Source organism: Salmo salar, chromosome 02, assembly GCF_965601325.2.
Source record: "Salmo salar chromosome 02, fSalSal1, whole genome shotgun sequence".
Taxonomy (NCBI): domain Eukaryota; kingdom Metazoa; phylum Chordata; class Actinopteri; order Salmoniformes; family Salmonidae; genus Salmo; species Salmo salar.
Genome location: NC_138292.1, coordinates 55,857,124 through 55,881,860, shown reverse-complemented (window position 1 = coordinate 55,881,860; position 24,737 = coordinate 55,857,124). Strand labels below are relative to the sequence as shown.

Genomic DNA, 24,737 nt, shown 5'->3' with positions numbered 1-24,737 from the left:
TGCTTCTGCAGCACCTAGATCTTCTGCACAGATTGTCAGACCTGGGCCCCGAAAGTAAATCTCAGTGAGACAAAAATAGAGAGACACCGTTGCGCTACAGCACACAAACGACACATACCTCGGCCTAAACATCAGCGCCACAAGTAACTTCCACAAAGCTGTGAACGATCTGAGACAAGGCAAGAAGGGCCTTCTATGCCATCATTATGATCTGGCTAAAAATACTTGAATCAGTTATAGAACCCATTGCCCTTTGTTGTGAGGTCTGGGATCCACTCACCAAAAAAGCATTAACTTAAGGTATAGGGGGCAGTATTTTCATTTTCGGATGAAAAGCGTGCCCAGAGTAAACTGCCTAATACTCCGGCCCAGAGTCAAATATTAGCATATTATTAGTAGATTTGGATAGAAAACACTCTGAAGTTTCTAAAACTGTTTGAATGATGTCTGTGAGTATAACAGAACTCATATGGCAGGTAAAGACCTGAGAAAAATCCAACCAGGAAGTGGGAAATCTGAGAATTTTAGTTCTTTTGAATCCCTATCGAAACTACAGTGTCTGTGGGGTCACGTTGCACTTCCTAAGGCTTCCATTGGCTGTCAACAGCCTTTAGAAACGTGTTTCATCCTTCTCCTGTTACTGGGAAGAAAATAGGAGCTCAGTCAATGAGTGGACTGCCTGGGACCAGTGAGTTGTTTACTGTGCATGCACGTTTGGTGCGCCGCTCCTTCTTTTTCCTCTGTAATGAATACGCTATTGTCTGGTTGGAATATTATCGACGTTTTGTTAAAAAGACCCTAAGGATTGATTGTAAACAACGTTTGACATGTTTCTACGAACGGTAATGGAACTATTTGACTTTGTGTCTGGATTTACACTCGCGCGTTATGCCTTTGGATAGTGATCTGAACGCATGAACAAAACAGAGGTATTTGGACATAAATATGGAGTATTTCAAACAAAAATAACATTTCTTGTGGAAGTATGAGTCCTGGGAGTGCATTCTGACGAAGATCAGCAAAGGTAAGAGAATATTTATAATACTAATTGTGAGTTTAGTTGACCCCAGAACTTGGCGGGTATCTGTACAGCTTGCTTTGATGGCGAGCTATGTACTCAGAATATAGAAAAAAAATGTGCTTTCTCCGTAAAGCCATTTTAAAATCTGACACAGTGGTTGCATTAACTTCTTGGGGCTATGTGGGACGCTAGCGTGCCACTCGTGGTGCACCCTATCAACAGCAGGTGCATTTCAAGAGCGGCAAATTTGAAACCAAATAAATGTCAAAATTCACATTTTTCAAACATACAACTATCTTACACCCTTTGAAAGATAAACATCTCCTTAATCTAACCACGTTGTCCGATTTCAAAAAGGTTTTACGGCGAAAGCATAAAGTTAGATTATGTTAGGAGAGTACATTGACAATAGCTGTGTGTAATGTTTTGTCAATTCAAAGACAGGCGTCACCAAACCATAAAACCAGCTAAAATGATGCACTAACCTTTTACAATCTCCATCAGATGACACTCCTAGGACATTATGTTAGACAATGCATGCATTTTTAGTTCTATCAAGTTCATATTTATATCCAAAAACAGCATTTTACTATGGCATTGATGTTGAGGAAATCGTTTCCCTCCAATAACCGGCAGTCAAGTCAGCACCACAAATTAAATAATTAAAATTAGAAAACATTGGTAAAATATTATATTGTCATTTAAAGAATTATAGATTTACATCTCTTGAACGCAATCAACTTGCCAGATTTAAAAATAACCTTACTGGGAAATCACACTTTGCAATAATCTGAGCACTGCGCCCAGAAAAATATGCTTTGCTATACAGACAAACGGCCATGTTGGAGAGATCTAAAATCGAAAATACTATGTAAATAATCCATTACCTTTGATTCTCTTCATCAGATGTCACTTCCAGGAATCCCAGGTCCATAACGAATGTAGTTTTGTTCAAAAAAGCTCATCATTTATATCCAAAAAGCTCCGTGTTGTTAGCACATGATCTAAGCCCGCCGGACTTCTCGTCATGAACGAGGGGAAAAAATATATTTACGTTCGTTCAAACATGTCAAACGTTGTATAGCATAAATCATTAGTGCCTTTTTTAACCAGAACATGAATAATATTCAAGGTGGACGAATGCATTCTCTTTTATAACGTATTGGAACGAGGGTACCCAACATGAACTCGCGCGCCAGAGTCTAATCGGCCATCACCGTTCCATGGCTCTTGTTCGGTCAGATCTCACAGTAAAAGACTCAAAACACTTTGTAAAGGCTGGTGACATCTAGTGGAAGCAATAGGAAGTGCCAAAACATTAATCAACCCCTGTGTGTTTCAATGGCATAGGCTTAAAGGTCATTCAACACATCAGGTATCCACTTCCTGTCAGAAAATGTCTCAGGGTTTTGCCTGCCAAATGAGTTCTGTTATACTCACAGACACCATTCAAACAGTTTTAGAAACTTTAGGGTGTTTTCTATCCATATATAATAAGTATATGCATATTCTAGTTACTGGGTAGGATTAGTAACCAGATTAAATCGAGTACGTTTTTTTATCCAGCCGTGAAAATACTGCCCCCTAGCCCCAACAGGTTAAGGAGAAGTATATCTATAATTCTTTCAATAACTGTTGTAAATTTTATCAACGTTTATGATGAGTATTTTTGTAAATTAATGTGCTCATTCACCGGAAGTTTTGGTGGGAATACATTTCCTGAACATCACACGCCAATGTAAAAATGGGGTTTTTGGATATAAATATGAACTTTATCGAGCAAAACATACATGTATTGCGTAACATGAAGTCCTATGAGTGCCATCTGATGAAGATCAAAGGTTAGTGAATATTTTAGCTGTATTTTTGGTTTTTGTGATGCATGTCCTTGCTTGGAAAATGGCTGTGTGGTTTTTCTTGTTTAGTTTATGTCCTAACATAATCTACATTTTATGCTTTCGCCGTAAAGCCTTTTTGAAATCGGACAATGTGGTTAGATTAACGAGAAGTTTATCTTTAAAATGTTGTAAAATAGTTGGTTGATTGAGAAATTGAAATGATATTTTTGCTGTTTTGTATTTCGCGCCATGCTATTTCACTGGCTGTTGAATAGTGGTCCTACCTAGCCCATAGAAGTTAAGAAAATGGGACAAGCACCAAATTGAGGCTCTGCATGCAGAATTCTGCTCAAATATCCTAGGAACTGTTGTGAGTGTAATGTTTACTGTTCTTTTTTTATTGTTTATTTCACTTTTGTTTATCATCTATTTCACTTGCTTTGGCAAAGTAAACATTTTCCCCATGCCAATAAAGCCCTTAGAAAGAGAGCGAGAGAGTGAGCATCAGATACATCATCTAAGGAGGGGTGTGGTTGACAACAACCCTTCCACATTACATCACTGCTCTGCATTCTCCAGAACAGAACCCCACAGGGACAGGGAGGAGGGGAAGAGAGGGATAGGAGGAGGGAGGACTGCTTATCATTTCACATCTTTGTAGTGAGTTACCGAGGCTATTCTCTCTAGCCCTAGGCTATAGGGAAGGATGGATCCAAGATGACTTAGCTGCTTCTCTCCTCTCACCTCCACCTGCTGTAACGCCTCTTCACCTTCCAGACCTGTCACTTTCTCCCAATCTGCTGATGATCCCTTGTTCTGGCTGCTTGTGAATGTGTGATGTGTATGTGTCCACTCCACGCTAAGGCCTTGGCACCTACTTAACATTACTCAAGCTCATACACTCCCTTCTTATTTTATGTCACCTTTATTTAACCAGGTAGGCCAGTTGAGAACAAGTTCTCATTTGCAACTGCGACCTGGCCAAGATAAAGCGTAGCAATTCGACACATACAACAACAGAGTTACACATGGAATAAACAATAACATACAGCCAATAATACAGTAGAACAAAAGAAAACAAAAAGTCTATATACAGTGAGTGCAAATGAGGTAAGGCAGAAAATAGGCCATGGTGGCGAAGTAATTACAATATAGCAATATATGTGCAGAAGATGAATGTGCAAGTAGAGATACTGGGGTGCAAAGGAGCAAGATAAATAAATAAATACAGTATGGGGATGAGGTAGGTAGATAGATGGGCTGTTTACAGATGGGCTATGTACAGGTGCAGTGATCTGTGAGCTGCTCTGACAGCTGGTGCTTAAAGCTAGTGAGGGAGATATGAGTCTCCAGCTTCAGAGATTTTTGCAGTTCGTTCCAGTCATTGGCAGCAGAGAACTGGAAGGCGGCCAAAGGAGGAATTGGCTTTGGGGGTGACCAGTGAGATATACCTGCTGGAGCGCGTGCTACGAGTGGGTGCTGCTATGGTGACCAGTGAGCTGAGATAAGGCGGGGCTTTACCTAGCAGAGACTTGTAAATAACCTGTAGCCAGTGGGTTTGGCAATGAGTATGAAGCGAGGGCCAACCAACGAGAGCGTACAGGTCGCAATGGTGGGTAGTGTATGCGGCTTTGGCGACAAAACGGATGGCACTGTGATAGACTGCATCCAGTTTATTGAGTAGGGTGTTGGAGGCTATTTTATAGGTGACATCACCGAAGTCGAGGATCGGTAGGATGGTCAGTTTTACGAGGGTATGTTTGGCAGCATGAGTGAAGGGTGCTTTGCTGCGATATAGGAAGCTGATTCTAGATTTAATTTTGGATCGGAGATGCTTAATGTGAGTCTGGAAGGAGAGTTTACAGTCTATCCAGACACCCAGGTATTTGTAGTTGTCCACGTATTCTAAGTCAGAACCGTCCAGAGTCGTGATGCTGGAGGGGCGAGCAGGTGCGGGCAGCGATCGATTGAATAGCATGCATTTAGTTTTACTTTAAGAGCAGTGGGAGGCCACGTAAGGCATTGAAGCTCGTATGGAGGTTAGTTAACAGTGTCCAAAGAAGGGCCAGAAGTATATAGAATGGTGTCTGTGGCTACTTGGCAGTGTGTCCCAGATTACTTCATTAATAGTCAACCACAGGGCCTGCAGTTTAGCCTATTCTCTGAGAACTGCAGGACTAGAACCAGGTTGCTAAGTAGCAAAGAGGCTAGTAACCAAAAAGCTACATAGCACTAATTGCGTCAAAACAAACGTCATGAAGACATGTCAATTACTATGTGAGGAGAATGGCGTTTAGTCTTAACTGTAAGTCAGTTAGGATCATCCGATGTCTAAATACAGATACCCTAATTTGTGATAGTTTAAGCCTCCTCAGTAGGGAATGGCTAACCGCTAATGGCAATTATTCAAGCACCATGCTAATGAGTTGGCTGGATAATTAATAACGACAAGATGGTTGATGTCTCAATATGATTGGAGAAGGCTAGCTAGCTAGTTAGCAGCACATGTGGAGTGACTCGCTGGATTACAAGGCATCAACTGTATAGGCCAGGTCTTCCCAAACTCAGTCCTGCACCCCCGGTTTCACCTTTTGTTTATTGCCTCAGCACTACACAGCTGATTCAAATAATCAAAGCTTGATGAGTTGGTTATATTAATCAGCTGTGTAGTGCTAGGGCAAAAACCTAAACTGCACCCATAACGGAGATGGATCCTTCCAACCTCCCATACATCACTAGCAGACAGGCCAGCCCAATAAAGCGGCAAATGAGACGGGGGGAGGGGGTGAGGATGACGGGGCAAAAAGGTGACAAATAGGACCAAGGCTTATGTATGACATGTTCTCCAGAGGGGACAGAGCGGGAGAGGCGAGGTCAGAAAAACAAAGCATGAGCCTTGTGCTGCTGCTTACGAGCCTCTAAAAAGCATACCTCTAATGCCTTTTCAGCTAGTCGTGTGGTGATACCTAATGTATATCAAACCACATTCCAGTGCCCAACACAGGCCGTTATCTGACGGAATACTCACTCATTACCCTGGATAAACCACAGTCATAAACAATACTGGTGAATGCTGATACTCAGCATTTTAGCCTAGCATAGTTTAGCCTTAGCAATACCTGTAAACAGCATCCTGAAAGGACCGCACTACCTTCCGGACAACAAAAGGAGACCAAATACTCCCAAGTCGGTACGTAAAAAGAGATATTGGCCTATTCAGCAAACTAAGGGGATAGGCCTATAACTGCAACTGCTTGCAACATGAAAACAAAAACCTCTAAAAATAGACCCTGGTAAAATAAGAAATTGAAGGGGGGAAAAAAGAACCAATGGGACAGAAGGGGGGGGCGCCTTATCACTTAAGGACAAAAAGCTCTTCACTGGCATAGCAACCATCTGCCCAGAGCTAGCCCATCTCTTCCTCTTTCCCTTCTCACTGTATCTCTCCCTTGTGCCCCCTCTCATTATCCCCCACTTTTCCAGCTCCCTTCATCCTCTTTCTCCCCTTAATCTCTCCATCCCTCTCTCTCCTCGCTTCTCTCTTCGTCCCCCTCTCTCTCTCTCTCTCTCTCTCTGCGGTAGAGTCGGCAGCAGTAGGCCCTGGCCCCGGCTGCACCCACCGTCATTAGCAGCATCATGCCACACTCCACCCCTCCTCCACCCCCAGGGCCTAGGCGTCACGGTCACCTCAGACCCCCGTCTGACAGCTCCGTCTCCGAGCACAGCCTTGAATAAGGGATAAGAGGGTGGGAGGGAAACCGTCGCCCCGACCTCAGTACCACGCCCTGCGTTCCACTGTCAGCTACCTGCTGCAGTCATAGCCTTGGAAAGCCTATCAAAAGAGAGCTAGACAGTGTACTGCAGCAACGGGGCCGAGTTAGCTAGTGTTCTAGCAATGCCGCTGTGTGCTCACTGTCGCTGTACTGAATTGTAGGCAGCCACAGGCTTCCACAGCATGAACCCTGTCAAAGACCTTCAATAGACCCCTTAGCCTCATTGAGGGACCATTGAGAGACAATGTCCTTCATAGTCAAGAGATGCACTATTTTCAGTCCTAGCGTCCTTGCTAGGCTAGCGATGTAATGGTTGCTATTCAGGAGGCATCTCCAGTTAGCAGTTATTCCATTTAACTGAGCCCAATATGAACAGCTTTTCACACAGGTATTGATGAAGAAAGCAAGGTTGAAACATGGGGTTCTTTGTACAGTTTATAATATGACTAGCCCACCATTGTGAGAGTGCAAAGTCCCTTCCTATCCAATCAGGTTTAAAACGGGTAGCTATAAATTCTATTCAACTGAGCCTCATTAAAACCATTTCACTTTTAATTCTTGAAGAAAGCAAATGTGAAACATTGGGTAGTAGTCCACCTCTGATAGAACTAGCAAAGCAATGCACTTTCCTTTCCAATCAGGTTGGATGGAGAGATCACTACAGAGGAAAATGATTGCCCGCTCAAACAAGGACATCACGGAGAGGCGGAGTCCTTGACTTAGATGACATTACATTTTTTATGAACTTTTATTTAACTAGGCAAGTCAGTTAAGAACAAATTCTTATTTAAAATGACGGTCTACCCCGGTCAAACCCGGACGACGCTGGGCCAAATTGTGCGCCGCCCTATGGGACTCCCAATCACGGCCGGATGTGATACCTCACAGCCATTATCGCTTATGAGGCGCAACGCAATGTGCCAAGCTTTACACATATCCCTCATATCTTTCACTGTCTCAGAGTCAGGCGGTGAATGAAATATGCAATGCATGTTCTTGACCGGCTTCAATAATGGGGTTCTGGGAAGTGATTGAAACAGCACCACGCCAGTGGAAGATCTGATACCAATCACACGATACTCTCCTTTTGGAGATGTAATTAAGATTTCATAGGGAAAACGTGGCATAGCTTATTACAGTGCAGATAAAATAGTGTCAGTCTGCTATTGCTGAGGCAGTGGCGTGCATCTAAATAAGTTTCCACAGGGGAACTTGATGAAGAGTAATATGGTTCCATCTGAAGAAAAAAAAGACGACAGAGGTGACAGTGGGAAATGCAAGCTTTGCACCCCACGGGGACGCTTCTTTTTCTATTACGCTTTCTCCGAGTACGTTTGCGAGGAACTGAATACGAGAGGGAATTAGTTCAACTTTACCTCACGGACGCATATGTCACGTTGAGACAAGTCACAAGACAGGCCTAAGGCTCAATCTACTTGTTTGTCGAGACTATGTTGTTCGCCTTTTCTGTCTTGAAGTAAATATCTGCCATACAAATCCTGAATAAACTCCTCATTGGTAAAAACCTTTGAGGAATAATAACTGCAGTAGCAGTGAGGGAGACAAAGAGGCTGGTGAATCAGGTAGCCAGGCTTCCCTAATAGGAAAGCCTTGTAAAGTCAATGGCAGAAAGTAGCTACAAAGGGGTGGAAACCAGTGACACCTTACAGCACGTCAAACCAATCCCTTGCTTGGGCGGAGCTGAAAAAGGTGCCCACTAAATGAGTTTGTGCCGTAGGAGCAACAGTGGTCGGGAATAGTTGATTAAAATCCCATCAAAATATGTTGATGTATGCCGTGTTTGTGGTTCATTTCAATAAATCAGAGACCGTCGGCAACACTTGATACACTAAACTCTTACCATAGCCTGTAAGTAGACACGTTTTGTAGTGATCAAGCAGAGGAGTTGTAGTGCCTTCAACGACTCGATTTCATGTATAGAGCACATCTCTGGCAAAACAGAATTCGGTTTGTCCTCTAGGTTTTCTTATATTTCCTGCAATGTTACAAACTAGCATACGCAACAACTCTCTGCAAAATGTGTCCTACCCGGTTGGCAAACAGTGACTAACATAACGCAGCACCCCTTCCACGAGCACGTGGAGGGAGGTTCTTGAAATGTAAAATCCACTAACACATTTGTACACCATTCTAGCCAAATCTTCAGACCTCCAAAGGTTGGTGTGACAACATGATTTGGATGCATGACTATGCAAAACTAGGATTAAGGTACTGACTTTTCGTACACATTGATGGATCCCCCTATCCCAGTGTCCCCGGAATTGTGTGAAAATGGGTATAAAGCAGAGGAAGGTGAGAAAAAAGCCGTCAGTCAATATAAGGACAGACTTTCTTGTAAATATGCCATTTTTGCATACTGCAGGAAGTGGCCTGGTCATGAATTATAGATGTGAATCTTTGAGTTGCTCAAGAGAATATGTGACTGAAGAAACACCATCTGAGCAGTAGGTAGACAGAGGATGCACACTGACAGTAGTGATCGGGGAAAACAAAATCGATACAGTTCCATATATCGGGATATTATTTGACGATAGATCATATTGTTTTGACAATATCATTTTTGCACTAGTTCGGTACATCTGCATCAAAACTCCAGTCATTTCCCATTTCCTTTTTAAATAGGTAGCATATTTGTTTTCAGCACTTTTATTTCCATGACTGATCAAAACTAGTTCTCATGGCGCTCTTGTCCCTCTGCAGTAGACATATTGAGCAATATGTTTGGAACAATGAACAATGAATCGCGATACATGTAGAACCATGAGAATCGCAATATCGTAGCGTGAGGTCCCTGGCATTCAAAGTCACACAGAGCCCAGTCCCCCTTGTGTGTGTAGGTAAACATCGCTGACCCATTGTTATCCCCACAGTTACACGACTAGACCTTTGTCCTGACTTCCAGACCCTGAATCCATTGCTAGAACTATACACATTTACTCCAGAGGACAAAGCAGCACTGTTCACCGTGAGTATCTTCTAGGCCCAACCCATCCCAGCTCCACTCCCTCAGTGTGACCCTTTTCCATAAGGCCCTGGAGTGAGCTCCCCGTTACTGCAGTACTGAATCCCATTATGTCAATACGGCAATAGCTCTCTATTTGGTTTGTAATGATACTGGCTCGACAAAGCTTTTATGCATGGGCTTTGAGTGCTTGGATACTATGCTTTGGGCAATGTTTCTTTTGAATGAATATTGTGAATTGATTGGACCCTATTTACCTTGATTTTTTGGGGGATGGCATAGGTTATCTTTCCCTATGTAATATGGCGATAGCCTCAACCTGCTTCCGACTAAGTTTGGTAACTAATGTGAAATGCATTCATAGGCAAGGTTAAATACCATTTATAGCTTTGTATCGATGTATTATTGTTAATAATAAATGAAACGTCAGCAAAACCTATCCGCTTTAAAATGGCAGTCATGCAGGATGTTATCCACTTTAAAACTGCCTTTGGCCAATGGAAAACTAAAATTACACCATCAGTATCATTGATTAAACTGACTCCTCGTGTAGTGGAGGGTTTAGCATAGAATCAAGATGTGTATAACTAACCCAAGATGGAAACAACAGGCTGTGGTCTAATGGGAGCAAATTAATAATAGTGTGCAGAACAAGCAAGGAGGTGGGCAGAACCCATATTGACGCATTCTAGTATGTATTTGCATATTAGAGAAGGCCTACGCGTGTGCAATAACTCAATTCGCCCTCCTAAACAACCGCCTCTTATGGGGACAGAAAACTGCATAGAGATCAAATATGCTTCATCAATGACAAAATTAGCAGAAAGTCGGCCAAAATCCATCTCCTCCCACTGCCGGCAATTGGGCTTCTGCTCATCACATTTGGTGGTGAGTGGATACGTCAACCAGATGCTTCAGGTTTATAGATCCGGTTAAACATCTGGGTCATTGTTCTATCAATGATATCATTTTAGCAATCTCATCTCATATGATGATGGGTCATGGCTAGCTTGAGCTGTCAGATACAGCATCAGCTAGAGACCACCTTACATGATTCAGTTAAAGTCATGCATCTCATTGTTTAAGCTGCAGTTTTAGCTAGTGTTCCCTCTCCTACAAAAGTTGTCAATGATTCAGTTACTGAAAACCCGAGATGCAAACTAGCTAGTTAATTGATCAGCAACGTGCGTTTAATTAGCTAGCAAGTTAGCCTAGCCAACCTGCCAGTTAGCTAAACTGGTTCGTGGAGAACGTTAGTTATACCTAAATAAATGACTAGCACACTAGTTAGTCGTTTAACCAGTAAGCAATAATAAAAAGTTACCTAGCCAAGCATGCTATGTCACACCCAGTTGCACTGCATATTTCAAGAAATGTAGGCAATATGCTGAAGCTAGGTATAGTGACTGTAACAAACAAGTACACAAGAGCGCGGATAAAACGTTCACAATGCTGGTTATAGCATGCTAAACCGGTGGCGGTGTACGGTTACTAATTCATTGAACCAGCTAGCGTTAGCTGTCAGTAACGGGAAAACACACCTTGTGCTGAAAGCTAGCTAACTAGCTAACTAAATGTTACCTCCAATGTTGAAAACATATTGTGTGGCTAGTTAGCTAACGTTAGCAGACAATTACCTTTGTTTCCCGTATGTCTTGTTTCCCTCCTTCTGGGTACCACTGCACCCGGACAAAACCCCTTCCCAGAGGTGCGAGGCTGTCCACAACACTGCTCTCGGTGTCCGAGTTACAGGGGATACAGCCACCACCACCGCCGCCGCCGCCTCTACCTCCGCCATCTTCGAGGTCCGAGTCTGAATCAAACTCCTCCTCGCCTTGTATCATTCTGACTAGGCCGAACCGGACCAAGTCACGATACCGACCTGACACCAAATCGTGGGAGAAAAGAAGCCGCTGGGAGCCGCCTGCAGAAGGAGAGAGCGCCATGGATGGAGGCTCCGAGCCCGGGCTTACAGTCGGAGAAAGAGCTGTGTCCGATGCCACCGGTTCCGCCATCGCTGCAGTTGTCAGAGAATAATGCGAGAAAGGCGGAGAGACCGTGGAGAAGAAAAAAAGAGAAACCTGTAACCAGGGAAGTGCACGTGTTTACGTCGGTAGGGCGGGCGCTGCGTAAATGCATGGGCTTGACTCAGAATAAATGAGTCTGAGACTGCAGACAGTTATATCACACCGTTATTATAACACATCTTTCTTTATATTCTAGTCACACAGGCAGGTGTTGCTACTAGCTACATGATGACACAAATGTATGTTGTAATGTGGCCAATTTAGGATTAGAGTCCCCCTTAGGACACAGCCTAACAATAAAGTTAATTAAATATCACAGCCATGATCATGGTATTTTTTTAATATAATTTCTTACAGAAATGCAAACATAATGAAAGAGAAGACGTCAATTTAATCAACAAGTCTGTAGCCCGGGCTCGAATAGGGGTTCTATGCCCATTTTCGCCACTTGGTGTCAGTGTCGAGTGCTGCAATTGGCTTATTATTGCAGAAAGCCATGGTTTCACAGGTTTGTGGCATGAAATAACATATTTTATGCATACCTTGCCTGACACTGTGGTTGTGTTATGTAGGCTAACCTGAGGGGGCATATGCGGACGTTGGTCTTATTTGTCAAGCGCAAAGATGCGCTTATAAATCTATAAAAATGTATATAATGCGAGAAGCCTATTCTATTTTTTTCAAAAGGGATTACAACAAATACAGACGCTTACTCTGTTCTATACCTGCATTTACCAGGAAACCAAAAAACAACAAGACTAATTTCGTATTGGTCAGCAACGTATTGCCAGCAGGGGATAAACTATACATTAAAACTGAAATAATGATCAACAAACTCTTACATGGGGAAAAAAAACATGAACCACAATCTCGAGACAATTGATGTACAATGGAAAGGTTTCCCTTATTTGAGTCACATGACGTTTGGTAAATAGATGAGGGCAACCGATAAGATTCGTAATACAATCACCAGTAGGCCTATTCTATGCGGAAAATTCTAATAGAGTGATATTGATATCAACATTTAAATAAAATAGCCATTTTAAAATTACACACAGCCTATATTCCACTTATATTTGAAATTATACACTGAACAAAAATATAAACGCAACATGTAAAGTGTTGGTCCCATGTTTCATGAGCTGAAATATAAGGTCCCAGACATTTTCCATATGCACAAAAAGCTTATTTCTCTAAAATGTTGTGCACACATTTGTTCACATCCCTGTAAGTGAGCATTTCTCCTTTGCCAAGATAATCCACCCACCTGACAGGTGTGGCATATCAAGAAGCTGATTAAACAGCAGGATCATTACACAATGATGTGCTGGGGACAATAAAAGGCCACTCTAAAATGTGCAATTTTGTCACACAACACAATGCCACAGATGTCTCAAGTTTTGAAGGAGCATGCAATTGGCATTCTGACTGCAGGAATGTCCACCAGATAATTGATCATTTAATGTTAGTTTCTCTACCATAAGCCACCTCCAGCTTCATTTTAGAGAATATGACAGTATGTCCAACCGGCCTCACGATCGCAGACCATGTGTACTTCGTTGTGTAGGCGAGCGGTTTGCTAATGTCAATGTTGTGAACAGAGTGAGCCATGGTGGCAGTGGGGTTATGGTATGGGCAGACATAAGCTACAAACAACAAACACAATTGCATTTTATCGATGGCAATTTGAATGCACAGAGATACCGTGACGAGATCCTCACATGTCGCACGGATCTGTACACAATTCCTGGAACCTGAAAATGTCCCAGTTCTTCCATAGCCTACATACTCACCAGACATGTCACCCATTGAGCATGTTTGGGATGCACAGGATCGGCATATACGACAGCGTGTTCCAGTTCCTGCTAATATCCAGCAACTTCGCACAGCCATTAAAGAGGATTGGGACTACATTCCACAGGCCACAATCAACAGCCTGATCAACTCTATGAAAAGAACTGCATGCACGCTGCATGAGGTAAATGTTGGTCACACCAGATACTGACTGGTATTCTGATCCACGACCCTACCTTTCAAAAAATAAAAGATCTGTGACCAACAGATGCATATCTGTATTCCCAGTCATGTGAAATCCATAGATTAGGGCCTAATGAGTTTATTTCAATTGACTGATTTCTTTATATGAACTGTAACTCAGTAAAATCTTTGAAATTGTGGCATGCATGTTCATATTTTTGTTCAGTATAGAAGGCCAAAATTGTACCCATCAAACACTGAATTTTTAGACCTATATATATATGTAAATTGTCATTTATAGATATAAATAAAATAACTGAAAATAGGTGATACCTAGGCTTAGCCAAAAGCCGATCCATTAGTTGCATCTTTACAAGAGGCTAATTCCAAACACAAGTGACAAATATCCCCAATAAATCCGTGTAAATGTTTATTGTTGACAGGTATCCTCTCAGAATTTGGTCATCCAGCTTGTAGGCTTATGACTAATAGCGCTTACTGCCAAAGGTATAAATACACACAGGGCACCACATTAACCTCAGACTTTACGCACAACCCTTCTTCACTTGGATCACTTGAGTGGAGCAGATATCGAAGAGACAGGCAGCCATTCAATACCCAAGTAGAAATTATATTGAAATATCAACATTTCTATTTGATTTAAGAGCTTGGAACTTCGATCAGAGACCATGTCGACAGTCAGTTCCCTGCCTTTCCTGAAATCTAGTCTCCTAATGCGCCCTCCCATGGGTTCCATCACCCCCAGGCGCGGGCGTCGCCACACACTCCCGGCCAGCGAGTTCCGTTGCCTCAGCCCGGAGGACGCAATCAGCGTGTTTGAGATCGAGAGAGAGGGTAACAACTTTTAACTTACTAAAATGTAGAACTTGTTTTTACCCCAATACTGGTCGTTTTTCTTTACAACTTTGTACCTAGACATTAAAAGGTATATTGATGTTTTGTGAAAAAAAATATGCTTTGTCATTAATTGGACTTGTCAAATGTAGACTATTTAATGTTAAGGTGCTTTACGTTTAAAGTTTACTTTTACGTTTTTTTTATAGACTAGGCTAATATTTATTTTGGAAATAAATCTTTGGATACCAACCAAATTCATGACAAACAAACAGTCAGTCAGTCATAATGGGATTCATGTCACCAAGCATGTAAACTCAGCAAAAAAAGAAACGTCCTCTCACTGTCAATTGCATTTCTTTTCAGCAAACTTAACATGTGTAAATATTTGTATGAACATAACAAGATTCAACAACTGAGACATAAAATGAACAAGTTCCACTAACATGTGACTAACAGAAATGGAATAATGTGTCCCTGAACAAAGGGGGGGTCAAAATCAAAAGTAACAGTCAGTATCTGGTGTGGCCACCAGCTGCATTAAGTACTTCAGTGCATCTCCTCCTCATGGACTGCACCAGATTTGCCACTTCTTGCTGTGAGATGTTACCCTACTCTTCCACCAAGGCACCTGCAAGTTCCCGGACATTTCTGGGGGGAATGGCCCTAGCCCTAGCCCTCACCCTCCAACCCAACAGGTCCCAGACGTGCTCAATGGGATTGAGATCCGGGCTCTTCGCTGGCCATGGCAGAACACTGACATTCCTGTCTTGCAGGAAATCATGCACAGAACGAGCAGTATGTCTATGAGCATTGTCATGCTGGAGGGTCATGTCAGGATGAGCCTGCAGGAAGGGTACCACATGAGGGAGGAGGATGTCTTCCCTGTAACACACAGCGTTGAGATTGCCTGCAATGACAACAAGCTCAGTCCGATGATGCTGTGACACTTAGCCCCAGACCATGATGGACCCTCCACCTCCAAATCAATCCCGCTCCAGAGTACAGGCCTCGGTGTAACGCTCATTTTTTCGACGATAAACGCGAATCCGACCATCACCCCTGGTGAGACAAAACCGCGACTCGTCAGTGAAGAGCGCTTTTTGCCAGTCCTGTCTGGTCCAGCGACGGTGGGTTTGTGCCCATAGACAAAGTTGTTGCCGGTGATGTCTGGTGAGGACCTGCCTTACAACAGGCCTACAAGCCCTCAGTCCAGCCTCTCTCAGCCTATTGCGGACAGTCTGAGCACTGACGGAGGGATTGTGTGTTCCTGGTGTAACTCGGGCAGTTGTTGTTGCCATCCTGTACCTGTCCCGCAGGTGTGATGTTCGGATGTACCGATCCTGTGCAGGTGTTGTTACACGTGGTCTGCCACTGCGAGGATGATCAGCTGTCCGTCCCGTCTCCCTGTAGCGCTGTCTAAGGTGTCTCACAGTACGGACATTGCAATTTATTGCCCTGGCCACATCTGCAGTCCTCATGCCTCCATGCAGCATGCCCAAGGCACGTTCACGCAGATGAGTAGGGACCCTGAGCATCTTTCTTTTGGTGTTTTTCAGAGTGAGTAGCAATTAAGGTCATAACTGTGACCTTAATTGCCTCCCGTCTGTAAGCTGTTAGTGTCTTAACGACCGTTCCACAGGTGCATGTTCATTAATTGTTTATGGTTAATTGAACAAGCATGGGAAACAGTGTTTAAACCCTTTACAAAGAAGATTTGTAAAGTTATTTGGATTTTTACAAATTATCTTTGAAAGACAGGGTCCTGAAAAAAGGGACATTACTTTTTATGCTGAGTTTAGTTGGAAGTAAGCAAACTGAGATTAGACTAAACAACTACGTGTGTACTTGATCATGGACTTGTGTTGTCTATCTGCCCTCCTCAGCCTTCATCTCTGTGTCTGGAGAGTGTCCGCTCCACTTGGATGAGGTGTGTCACTTCCTGACGCTGTGCCCTGAGCTGTCTCTGGGCTGGTTTGAGGAGGGACGCCTCGTTGCCTTCATCATAGGATCACTGTGGGACCAGGAGAAACTAGCCATGGTAAGCCCCAAGTCAAAACGTGTTGAATAAGTGGGACATTGTCTTTATTATAATGAATGACTTTTGGTAGCCTACCCAATTAATCAAAAGGCAAGCTTTGAGGATGTACTTCAATGTGGTATTTTAGTACAATAATTTTTTTAGCACAGGGTCTTCAAGGTTTTTATATAAAACATCTCAAAATAAGAGAATGCAACCAACCTTACATCCACACAACCAAGCTTACATCCACATAAACCAAGCTTACATCCACACAAACCTGTCAATTCAGGGTTCAATAGAGATGATCATGAAAAAATCTCCATGACAATGATAAATGTCGGGTGATCTCACATTGTACTCATGCACTCAAAACTCAGCCTTCCCTCCCTCCTTTTTCAGGACGCTCTCACCCTCCACAAGCCCCATGGCTCCACGGTCCACCTCCATGTGCTTGCTGTCCATCGCACCTTCCGGCAGCAAGGCAAGGGCTCCATCCTGATGTGGCGCTACCTGCAGTACCTGCGCTGCCTGCCCTATGTGCGCTGCGCCGTGCTCATGTGTGAAGACTTCCTGGTCCCTTTCTACCAGAAGTCAGGATTTAAAGTGCAGGGCCCCAGCGACATCACTGTGGGGCCCCTGACCTTCATTGAGATGATGTACCCTGTCCGGGGCCACGCGTACATGCGCCGCAACAGTGGTGTTTGAGGGGATACGAACCAAGATGGATGCCTCCTTCAATGGGGAGTGTTTGACCAACCTTCCGTGGCTGGAAGACGGCTATAGTGGCAAGAAAAAGTATGTGAACCCTTTGGAATTACCTGGACTTCTGCACAAATTGGTCATCAAATTTGATCTGATCTTCATCTAAGTTACAACAATAGATAAACACGGTCTGCTTAAACTAATAACACACAAACAATTATACGTTTTCATGTCTTTATTGAACCGTGTAAACATTTACAGTGCAGTGTGGAAAAAGTATGTGAACCCATGGATTTAATAACTGGTTAACCCTCCTTTGGCAGCAATAACCTCAACCAAACTGTAGTTGCGGATCAGACCTGCACAAATGTCAGGAGGAATGTTGGAACAGTCCTCTTTATAAAACTGCTTCAGTTCAGCAATATTCTTGGGATGTCTGGTGTGAACCGGGTTGAGGTCAGGACTCTGACTGGGCTACTCCAGAAGGCGTATTTTCTTCTGTTGAAGCCATTTCGTTGTTGATTTACTTCTGTGTTTTGGGTTGTTGTCCTGTTGCATTACCCAACTTCTGTTGAGCTTCAATTGGCAGACAGATAGCCTTACATTCTCCTGCAAAATGTCTTGATAAACTTGGGAATTCATTTTTCCGTCGATGATAGCAAGCTGTCCAGGCCCTGAGGCAGCAAAGCTCCCTTCACAATACTTTACAGTTGGGATGAGGTTTTGATGTTGGCGTACTGTGCCTTTTTTTCTCGACACAGTGTTGTGTTCCTTCCTTCCAAACAACTCAACTTTAGTTTCATCTGTCCTCAGAACATTTTGCCAGTAGCGCTGTGGAACATCCATATGCTCTTTTGCGAACTTCAGACGTGCAGCGATTTTTTGGGGGGGGACAGCAGTGTCTTCTTCTGTGATGTCTTCCCATCAACACCATTCTTGTTTAGTGTTTTACGTATCGTAGACTTGTCAAAAGAGATGTTAGCATGTCCCAGAGATTTCTGTAAGTCTTTAGCTGACACTCTAGTATTCTTCTTAACCTCATTGAGCATTCTGCGCTGTGCTCGTGCAGTCATCTTTGCAGGACGGCCACTCCTAGGGAGAGTAGCAACAGTGCTGAACTTTCTCCATTTATAGACAATTTGTCTTACCTTGGACTGATGAACATCAAGGCTTTTAGAGATACTTATGTAACCCTTTCCAGCTTTATGAAAGTTAACAATTCTTAATCTTGGGTCTTCTGAGATCTCTTTTGTTCGAGGCATGGTTCACATCAGGCAATGCTTCTTGTGAATAGCAAACTCAAATATGGTGAGTGTTTTTTTATAAGGCAGGGCAGCTCTAACATCCCTAATCCCGTCTCAATGATTGTACTCCAGGTTAGCTGACTCCTGACTCCAATTAGCTTTTGGAGAAGTCATTAACCTAGGGGTTCACATACTTTTTCCAACCTACACTGTGAATGTTTAAATGATGTATTCAATATAGACAAGAAAAATACAATAATTTGTGAGTTATTAGTTTAAGCAGACTGTTTGTCTGTTGTTGTGACTTAGATGAAGATCAGATCAAATTTTATGACCAATTTATGCAGAAATCCAGATAATTCCAAAATGTTCACATACTTTTTCTTGCCACTGTATGTAAGCAGCTTGGTGAAACCTCGTTCCCAGTCTATTGCCCGAAGTTTCTGGGAACGAGATTACACTTGCTGTGAGTTACATGTGGGATACTAGTGCAGTGGCTCGTAGGTGTTTGTCTGTGCTCACTGTTTTGTGTTGTGGCAGGGTTTGTGTGTCCTATGTGGTGGGTGTTACAGAAGATAGTTGACCCGTAAGAGACCAAACATTTAAAAATGTTAGCAGACGCTCTTATCCAGAGCGACTTACAGTTAATGCATTCATCTTAAGATAGCTAGGTAGGACAACCACATATCACAGACATAGTAAGTACATTTCTCCTCAAAGTAGTCAAAGTCAAAGCTAGTCAAACGTGAGTGTTCGTTCACGAAAGGCTTTTTTTCATCTCAAAGGCTGACATGATCTTTGGGGAAGATATGGAATTACTTGAGTAATTAAGTGATTATAAATGTATTACTTTATTAATTTTTACAAAATGTCTTATTCATGATGACCAAATAGAATCTGCTAACTGCCAAAAATGCTAGGTTTACATTAGAAAAGTACAGCAAGGAAATATGCAGCAAAGTACATATTTTTGTATAAAATGCTGGACATTTTTTAACTCAAGTTAAGTCTGAGATTTTAGCAAACAAATTGCATCTTGATGGATGACTTGAGAATCTAACGAAAATGCAGATAGGCCTAGACTGAAGAAGGATCAGCTAGCTTCTCTCTTCCTGTTAGCGTTTTGTGGCTGTGCTGCTTGTGTATCAATCCATGGCAAGCATTAAAACAGCATTAACTCAATGTCCCTTTTTTACTGTGGTCTCGTGAGCCAAGCAACCAAGAAGGACACTTTCAATCTCATTCTTCCTGTCTGAATATGCAGCTTTATGGCACATCAACACCTGGGAGATTGCCTGGGACTTTCATTTGCTTTTCAAGATCACTAATGTTTTTGTTTATCCTTCTGTATTTATGCCTTTAAAATGCACTGGGCAGCTAAAAGAGCTGGGTGGTGACTTGTATTATCAATGGTATATACCATGTTAGTAGTATTAATGGTAGTATTACTCTTAGCTAGAACTTGTTTTTTTTCTAGATTTTTTTAAAATATTGAAATTAGATTACCGATATACAGTATATCAGGGAGGGATAATAGCAAACCAGGCTGTGTTTGTTTGTCAGCAGAGACGCCAGTCTCCAAAGTAGACCAGTATTGTACGCCCCTCTAGCTGGGGCTATAGGGGTTTATCTGCTAACGTGTCCATTAGCAAGCATTATTGTCGTGTAACTTCTAGGGATTTACGAGAATCGCCTATTTGCTGCTGCCAAGCATTTTAAACAAAGCTAGACCTACTGTATTCAGTAAGCAGCATTACCAGTAGAGGTCATGTCTGGAGGGTGTTCGTAGTAATGACACACTTATGGGAATCCAACTGCCAATATAGTATGGAGTTGTGAACAATATACTTGTAGCTGGCACAGTATTTGAAAATAGACTTTATAGCATTTTAATGTTTGAAACACAGCAATTTTTACCAATATCCCTCCCCAGGATTTTCCATTCCCCTTGATAAATGAGACATCTTTTTCTCTGTAGAAAACCACCACCTCTTCCTCCATCAATCTTGAATCAAGACGTTACTGATTTTTATAACATTTTGAAAATAAGAAAATAAACTAATTTTCAAACATTTCTGTTTCTGACTTTCCCTTTCATTTGGAATGTAGAAATGCATTACACTGTATGGTTTCTATGATTAACAAATGCCTGATTTAGAGGACAAAGCAACTTGTTTTCAACTTCTCAGCTTGCAAAAACGTGACCCAAAGAGATTCAAGTTGTGGAGTAAATCTCTCTTGAAGAGGGTGGAATCTACAACAGCCTTTCTATTCCTAGCTTTTCAATCACCACCACGCCACCTGGCTAAATGCGATTGTCAAGAGAAATAGTTCAGAAGCATAGATCCAAAGTAGTAGTTCCTTGAGCCATTTTCACAAAAGTCAGGAAAGGTTACTGGAATTTGAATCTATGAGCTCAAGACACACAAGAGGGAAAACATTATTACATTTACATTCATTTTTAAGAACATCGTGTGAATTTGTACATACACGTACGGGTAATATCTTCAAAACTGCAGCAATAATATCACAATATCTCAGTAAAAGAGAAAATTCCAAAGTATACTTTTTTATTCCAATAAATAACTAATACATTTGGTCCAAATGCATTTACAGATTTATGCTTGCCAACTTACAGACGCTCAAATTCAAGGGTTACACACATTTCAGAAGGCACTGTGAATTCCTATGAAGAGGAGCAGACTGTGCTAAAGTGTTCATATAAAAAGAAAAGAGGGACAGATTCCGAGCAAATTAAACAGGGTCACAACCATTTAAATGCCCAAATGACAAAACAACGTAAAACAGTACTCAACGATCGTCCAACCAACACCTGTGAAGAATTGCACGTTATTGACATAGTCGGCCATTAACGCCACCAGTTGACTGGTGTGTAAAGTGATTTAACAAAGCATAATAAATCCTGCTCAAATAATCCACATCACCGCAGTAATCCACCTCTCAGGAAATGTCCTAAGCAGTGAAGAGTGGACAGCTGCCAGAGGAGAGGGTCATAATCCAAGAGACCAGGAGCAGGCCGGGATGGCAGAAACTCTGTTGGCCATTTTGATATCTGTAATGGCAAGAGTGACTAGCAGCCTTTCTTGAATCAATGGCCATTGATCATGGCACACAGTACACGGATTCTCGTTCGCTTTAAATATAAACACATAACACATTGACAAGTAATTTGCTTTGATAGCACTGAAGTGCTGTAATTATATATAGTGCAAGCACATTGTCCTTTGAAGTGAAACAACATGGACTTTCCAGTTTGCTCTATCAGATCACATATTGCCTTTTGGACAGTCAGTCAGATCCTATAATCTTACGATATTACGTTTCATTAACGTTTGAGTACCAAAGCTATAACACAATGTCCAGTGAAACGCCACAATTATGGCCAAAACAAGTCAACGTGTTTAATTAGTAGTGCACTTAAACTGAAAAGCCTTCCGTAAGGCTAACAGCTTGTTTTTGGGGCAGTGACACAGTTCAATTGGAATTAGTTAGATGTATATTTCTCAAGCACCTGTGGCAGTTGCCATAAATAACCTAGGCAGATTGGAAGGCAGGATTTGGAAGGTCAAACCAATCCTTCAGATGAAGAACAAGCATCATTTACAGATACAATAACACAATTGTATTGACACCGTCTGTACGGTATAATTCATTGTGAAAGGCAACTGCTATTGGACGGAATTCTTAACACTTAACTGGTCCCCAAAAAAAAAGTGCCATGGAAAAGTCATGAAAAGCACACAAAACTAGGTTCAAGTTGAAACAATGCTCCAGCCAGTGACAGACTGTATGACTTGTATTCAATACCATAATTAAATGCTCACATGAACAGCTAATTCAAAGTATTTGAACATAATGAAATGCTATATCACGTAGTGTTTGATACATCCAGTGTTGTAGAAAATGAGTCCAAAAGGTAACAAATAAGAGGCCTCTGTAGTATTAACGTGAAGGTTTATGAACCGATAGGGTAGGATATCCTCTGTAGTCTTCCAAGTCCACTTTAACGCCACGCTCAGACTGAGTCGTTCTCTCCAGAGGAACTAGCATAGCTGTACAGTCTAAGAAGGCAATGTGCGTAGATACCCTGGGTGCTTACGGGCATATGAACCAGGTGCGCTCTCCCTTTAAGTTCCGTTTCCCTTAAAAGTATTTTCCACTGCGCTTCCTGTCCAGGTTCTATAGCCAGCTCGCATTAGCCGTTAGCGCTTTAGTGAATGTCTAGGTTCTAAAGCCAGTTAGCATTAGCTGTTAGCACTTTAGTGAATGTCCAGGTTCTAAAGCCAGCTAGCATTAGCTGTTAGCGCTTTAGTGAATGTCCAGGTTCTAAAGCCAGCTAGCATTAGCTGTTAGCGCTTTAGTGAGTGCTAGCCTAGTGCACCACATGGTCGATGTCGTACTTCTCGCAGAACTTGCTGGTGAAGGGCAGGCAGGTGAGGTGCTCCAGCCAGTGCCAGTTGATGGGGTAGATATAGAACCAGACAACCAGCGAGGAGAGCAGGCCCAGGTAGACCAGCAGCGATAGCAGGATGAGGACACGCTTTCGGTACTTGTCGAAGTCGCCGAACGTCACGTAGGGCAGGAAGGAGAAGGAGAGCAGCAGGCCGCTGAGGAAGCCGAAGATGTGGGCGATGTTGTCGATCCAGGGCAGCAAGCCACACAGGAACAGGAAGAAGACGATGCCCACCAGCTTGAGGAAGGCCTTCCACGGCTTCTCCAGCATCTGCCAGCCCTGGATGAGCTCCACAAACAGGCAGGCAAGCAGCCCGAACTGGGAGCCAGCTGGGCCAACCTGGATAATAACCAGAGAAAGACAGAGAGAGAGGGAAAAGAGAGAGTCATACATCCACCTGCTCTGATCAAACAAAATGGAGGGAGGGGATGATGTTTCACTCAATGACGATGCCACCACTGGATGAATGGGTGACAAGACCAGCATGTGCATGAATGAATGTCACTGTTGACCATAGCATGGGGCATATCAGCGGAAGATGCCGGGATAAAATGCATGCATCCTGCTCACTGGCATCTGTTGAAATTCATATCAAATGCTAGTACATTAGCATGAAGGAAGTGGTGGTAGCATATGTACTCCTTGCTAATGGGCAGGCAGATGACTGAGGCGGAGTCGGTATAGTCCCTTATAGCAGAGGACAATAGGAACCGGGCAAAATGGGAAGCAAGTGCACCAGCTGAGTGCATTAAATGTTGACGTCTGTGTGTAATAGTGAATTTGGTCGGTAGTCTACTGATCCAAATGCATGCAGCTCAGGGGTCTGGAGAGGTTCAGCCCTGTTCAACTTCCTCTCAGCAGGGTAATTCTCTTTGGTATAATGTCCCCAAACAAATGTTGCGATCAATATATAAATTACACCATTGGACATTTTAACCATCTTCACTTTTATATGTCTACAGTGACGTTGGATGTTCCAAAAATGGGAATGTGTCATTTTTGGTGTACTATAACAAAAGAGTATTACATTGTGCCTCCGTTCTAAACCTCACGACTTAAGGTACATTTCCGTTGTAACTACTCAATAGTTAGGTCTAGGTTGAAACCAACAGCAATGGTTCTTTGGTCACTGGTTCTACAGCTGGCATCCTGATTAGATTGTCATCAGGGCTGTGGTGGGCATACCAGGGCAGATGGCTAATCTGAGATTCTAACCTCCCAGAAGGACGGGCGAGGAGGAGTTAGGCTTTTCACACGCCCTAGGCACGCGGCCCACACGTTCCAGACACGCTATATGGGTGCTCTGAATCCAATCATTCCGCAGCCAGCGCTAGACAGTCGAAGCTTCATTGGCCATTGAGCACTTCGTTTGACAGGCTGAGTTTCAGAACGTCTGAACTCTCTCTGACTTCTGATTTCCTGCTCTCACGAGTGATTCAGAAAGTCCTTTGAAGAAGAACTAGAGAGTGCTACTGTTGTGACGTCTAGTTGTTTCTTTAGAGGCTGAGTTTCAGAACGTCTCAACTTTTGACTTCTGAATTTCTGCATTGAAGAGTGACTCAAAGTCTGGGGAATGATTGGATTCAGAGCACCCATATAGCGTGTCTGGAACGTGTAGGCCGCGTGCCTAGGGCGTGTGAAAAGCCTAAGTCCTCCTCTCCCGTCCTTCTGGGAGGTTAGAATGTTTTTGTTCGTGTCAGAATGTTTCAGATGTTTAAAACAGTAAATGTGTTATTTGTACATGGGTGAGTTCTCAGCCCTCTCCTGTACTCTCTGTTCACCCACGACTGCGTGCCATGCACGCCTCCAACTCAATCATC

At 42.8% G+C, this 24,737-nt stretch overlaps 3 protein-coding genes across 6 annotated transcripts in view; 1 reads left to right on the top strand and 2 right to left on the bottom strand.

The window, feature by feature from the left end:
- Positions 1 to 11,761, bottom strand: part of ube2o (ubiquitin-conjugating enzyme E2O) — a 46,672-nt gene extending 34,911 nt beyond the window's left edge. Inside the window, exon 1 of one of the 2 annotated variants that reach the window (XM_014177082.3) lies at positions 11,253 to 11,761. In XM_014177082.3, the coding sequence (XP_014032557.2) occupies positions 11,253 to 11,630 (378 nt within the window). In that variant the 5' untranslated portion in view covers positions 11,631 to 11,761. The remainder of the gene's footprint in view (positions 1 to 11,252) is intronic. The other variant, XM_014177088.3, reaches the window with a different exon arrangement.
- A 2,382-nt stretch (positions 11,762 to 14,143) lies between these two features.
- aanat1 (aralkylamine N-acetyltransferase 1) lies at positions 14,144 to 19,321 on the top strand. The gene is made up of 3 exons (XM_014177714.3): positions 14,144 to 14,474; positions 16,361 to 16,515; positions 16,897 to 19,321. The coding sequence occupies exons 1-3, from the start codon at positions 14,309 to 14,311 to the stop codon at positions 17,200 to 17,202; spliced, it is 627 nt and encodes a 208-aa protein (XP_014033189.1). The 5' UTR covers positions 14,144 to 14,308; the 3' UTR covers positions 17,203 to 19,321.
- A 1,675-nt stretch (positions 19,322 to 20,996) lies between these two features.
- LOC106588262 (inactive rhomboid protein 2) overlaps positions 20,997 to 24,737 on the bottom strand; it is a 38,001-nt gene continuing 34,260 nt past the window's right edge. For all 3 annotated transcript variants that reach the window (XM_014177111.3, XM_082965038.1, XM_014177119.3), the window contains one exon: positions 20,997 to 23,256. In XM_014177111.3, the coding sequence (XP_014032586.2) occupies positions 22,837 to 23,256 (420 nt within the window). In that variant the 3' untranslated portion in view covers positions 20,997 to 22,836. The remainder of the gene's footprint in view (positions 23,257 to 24,737) is intronic.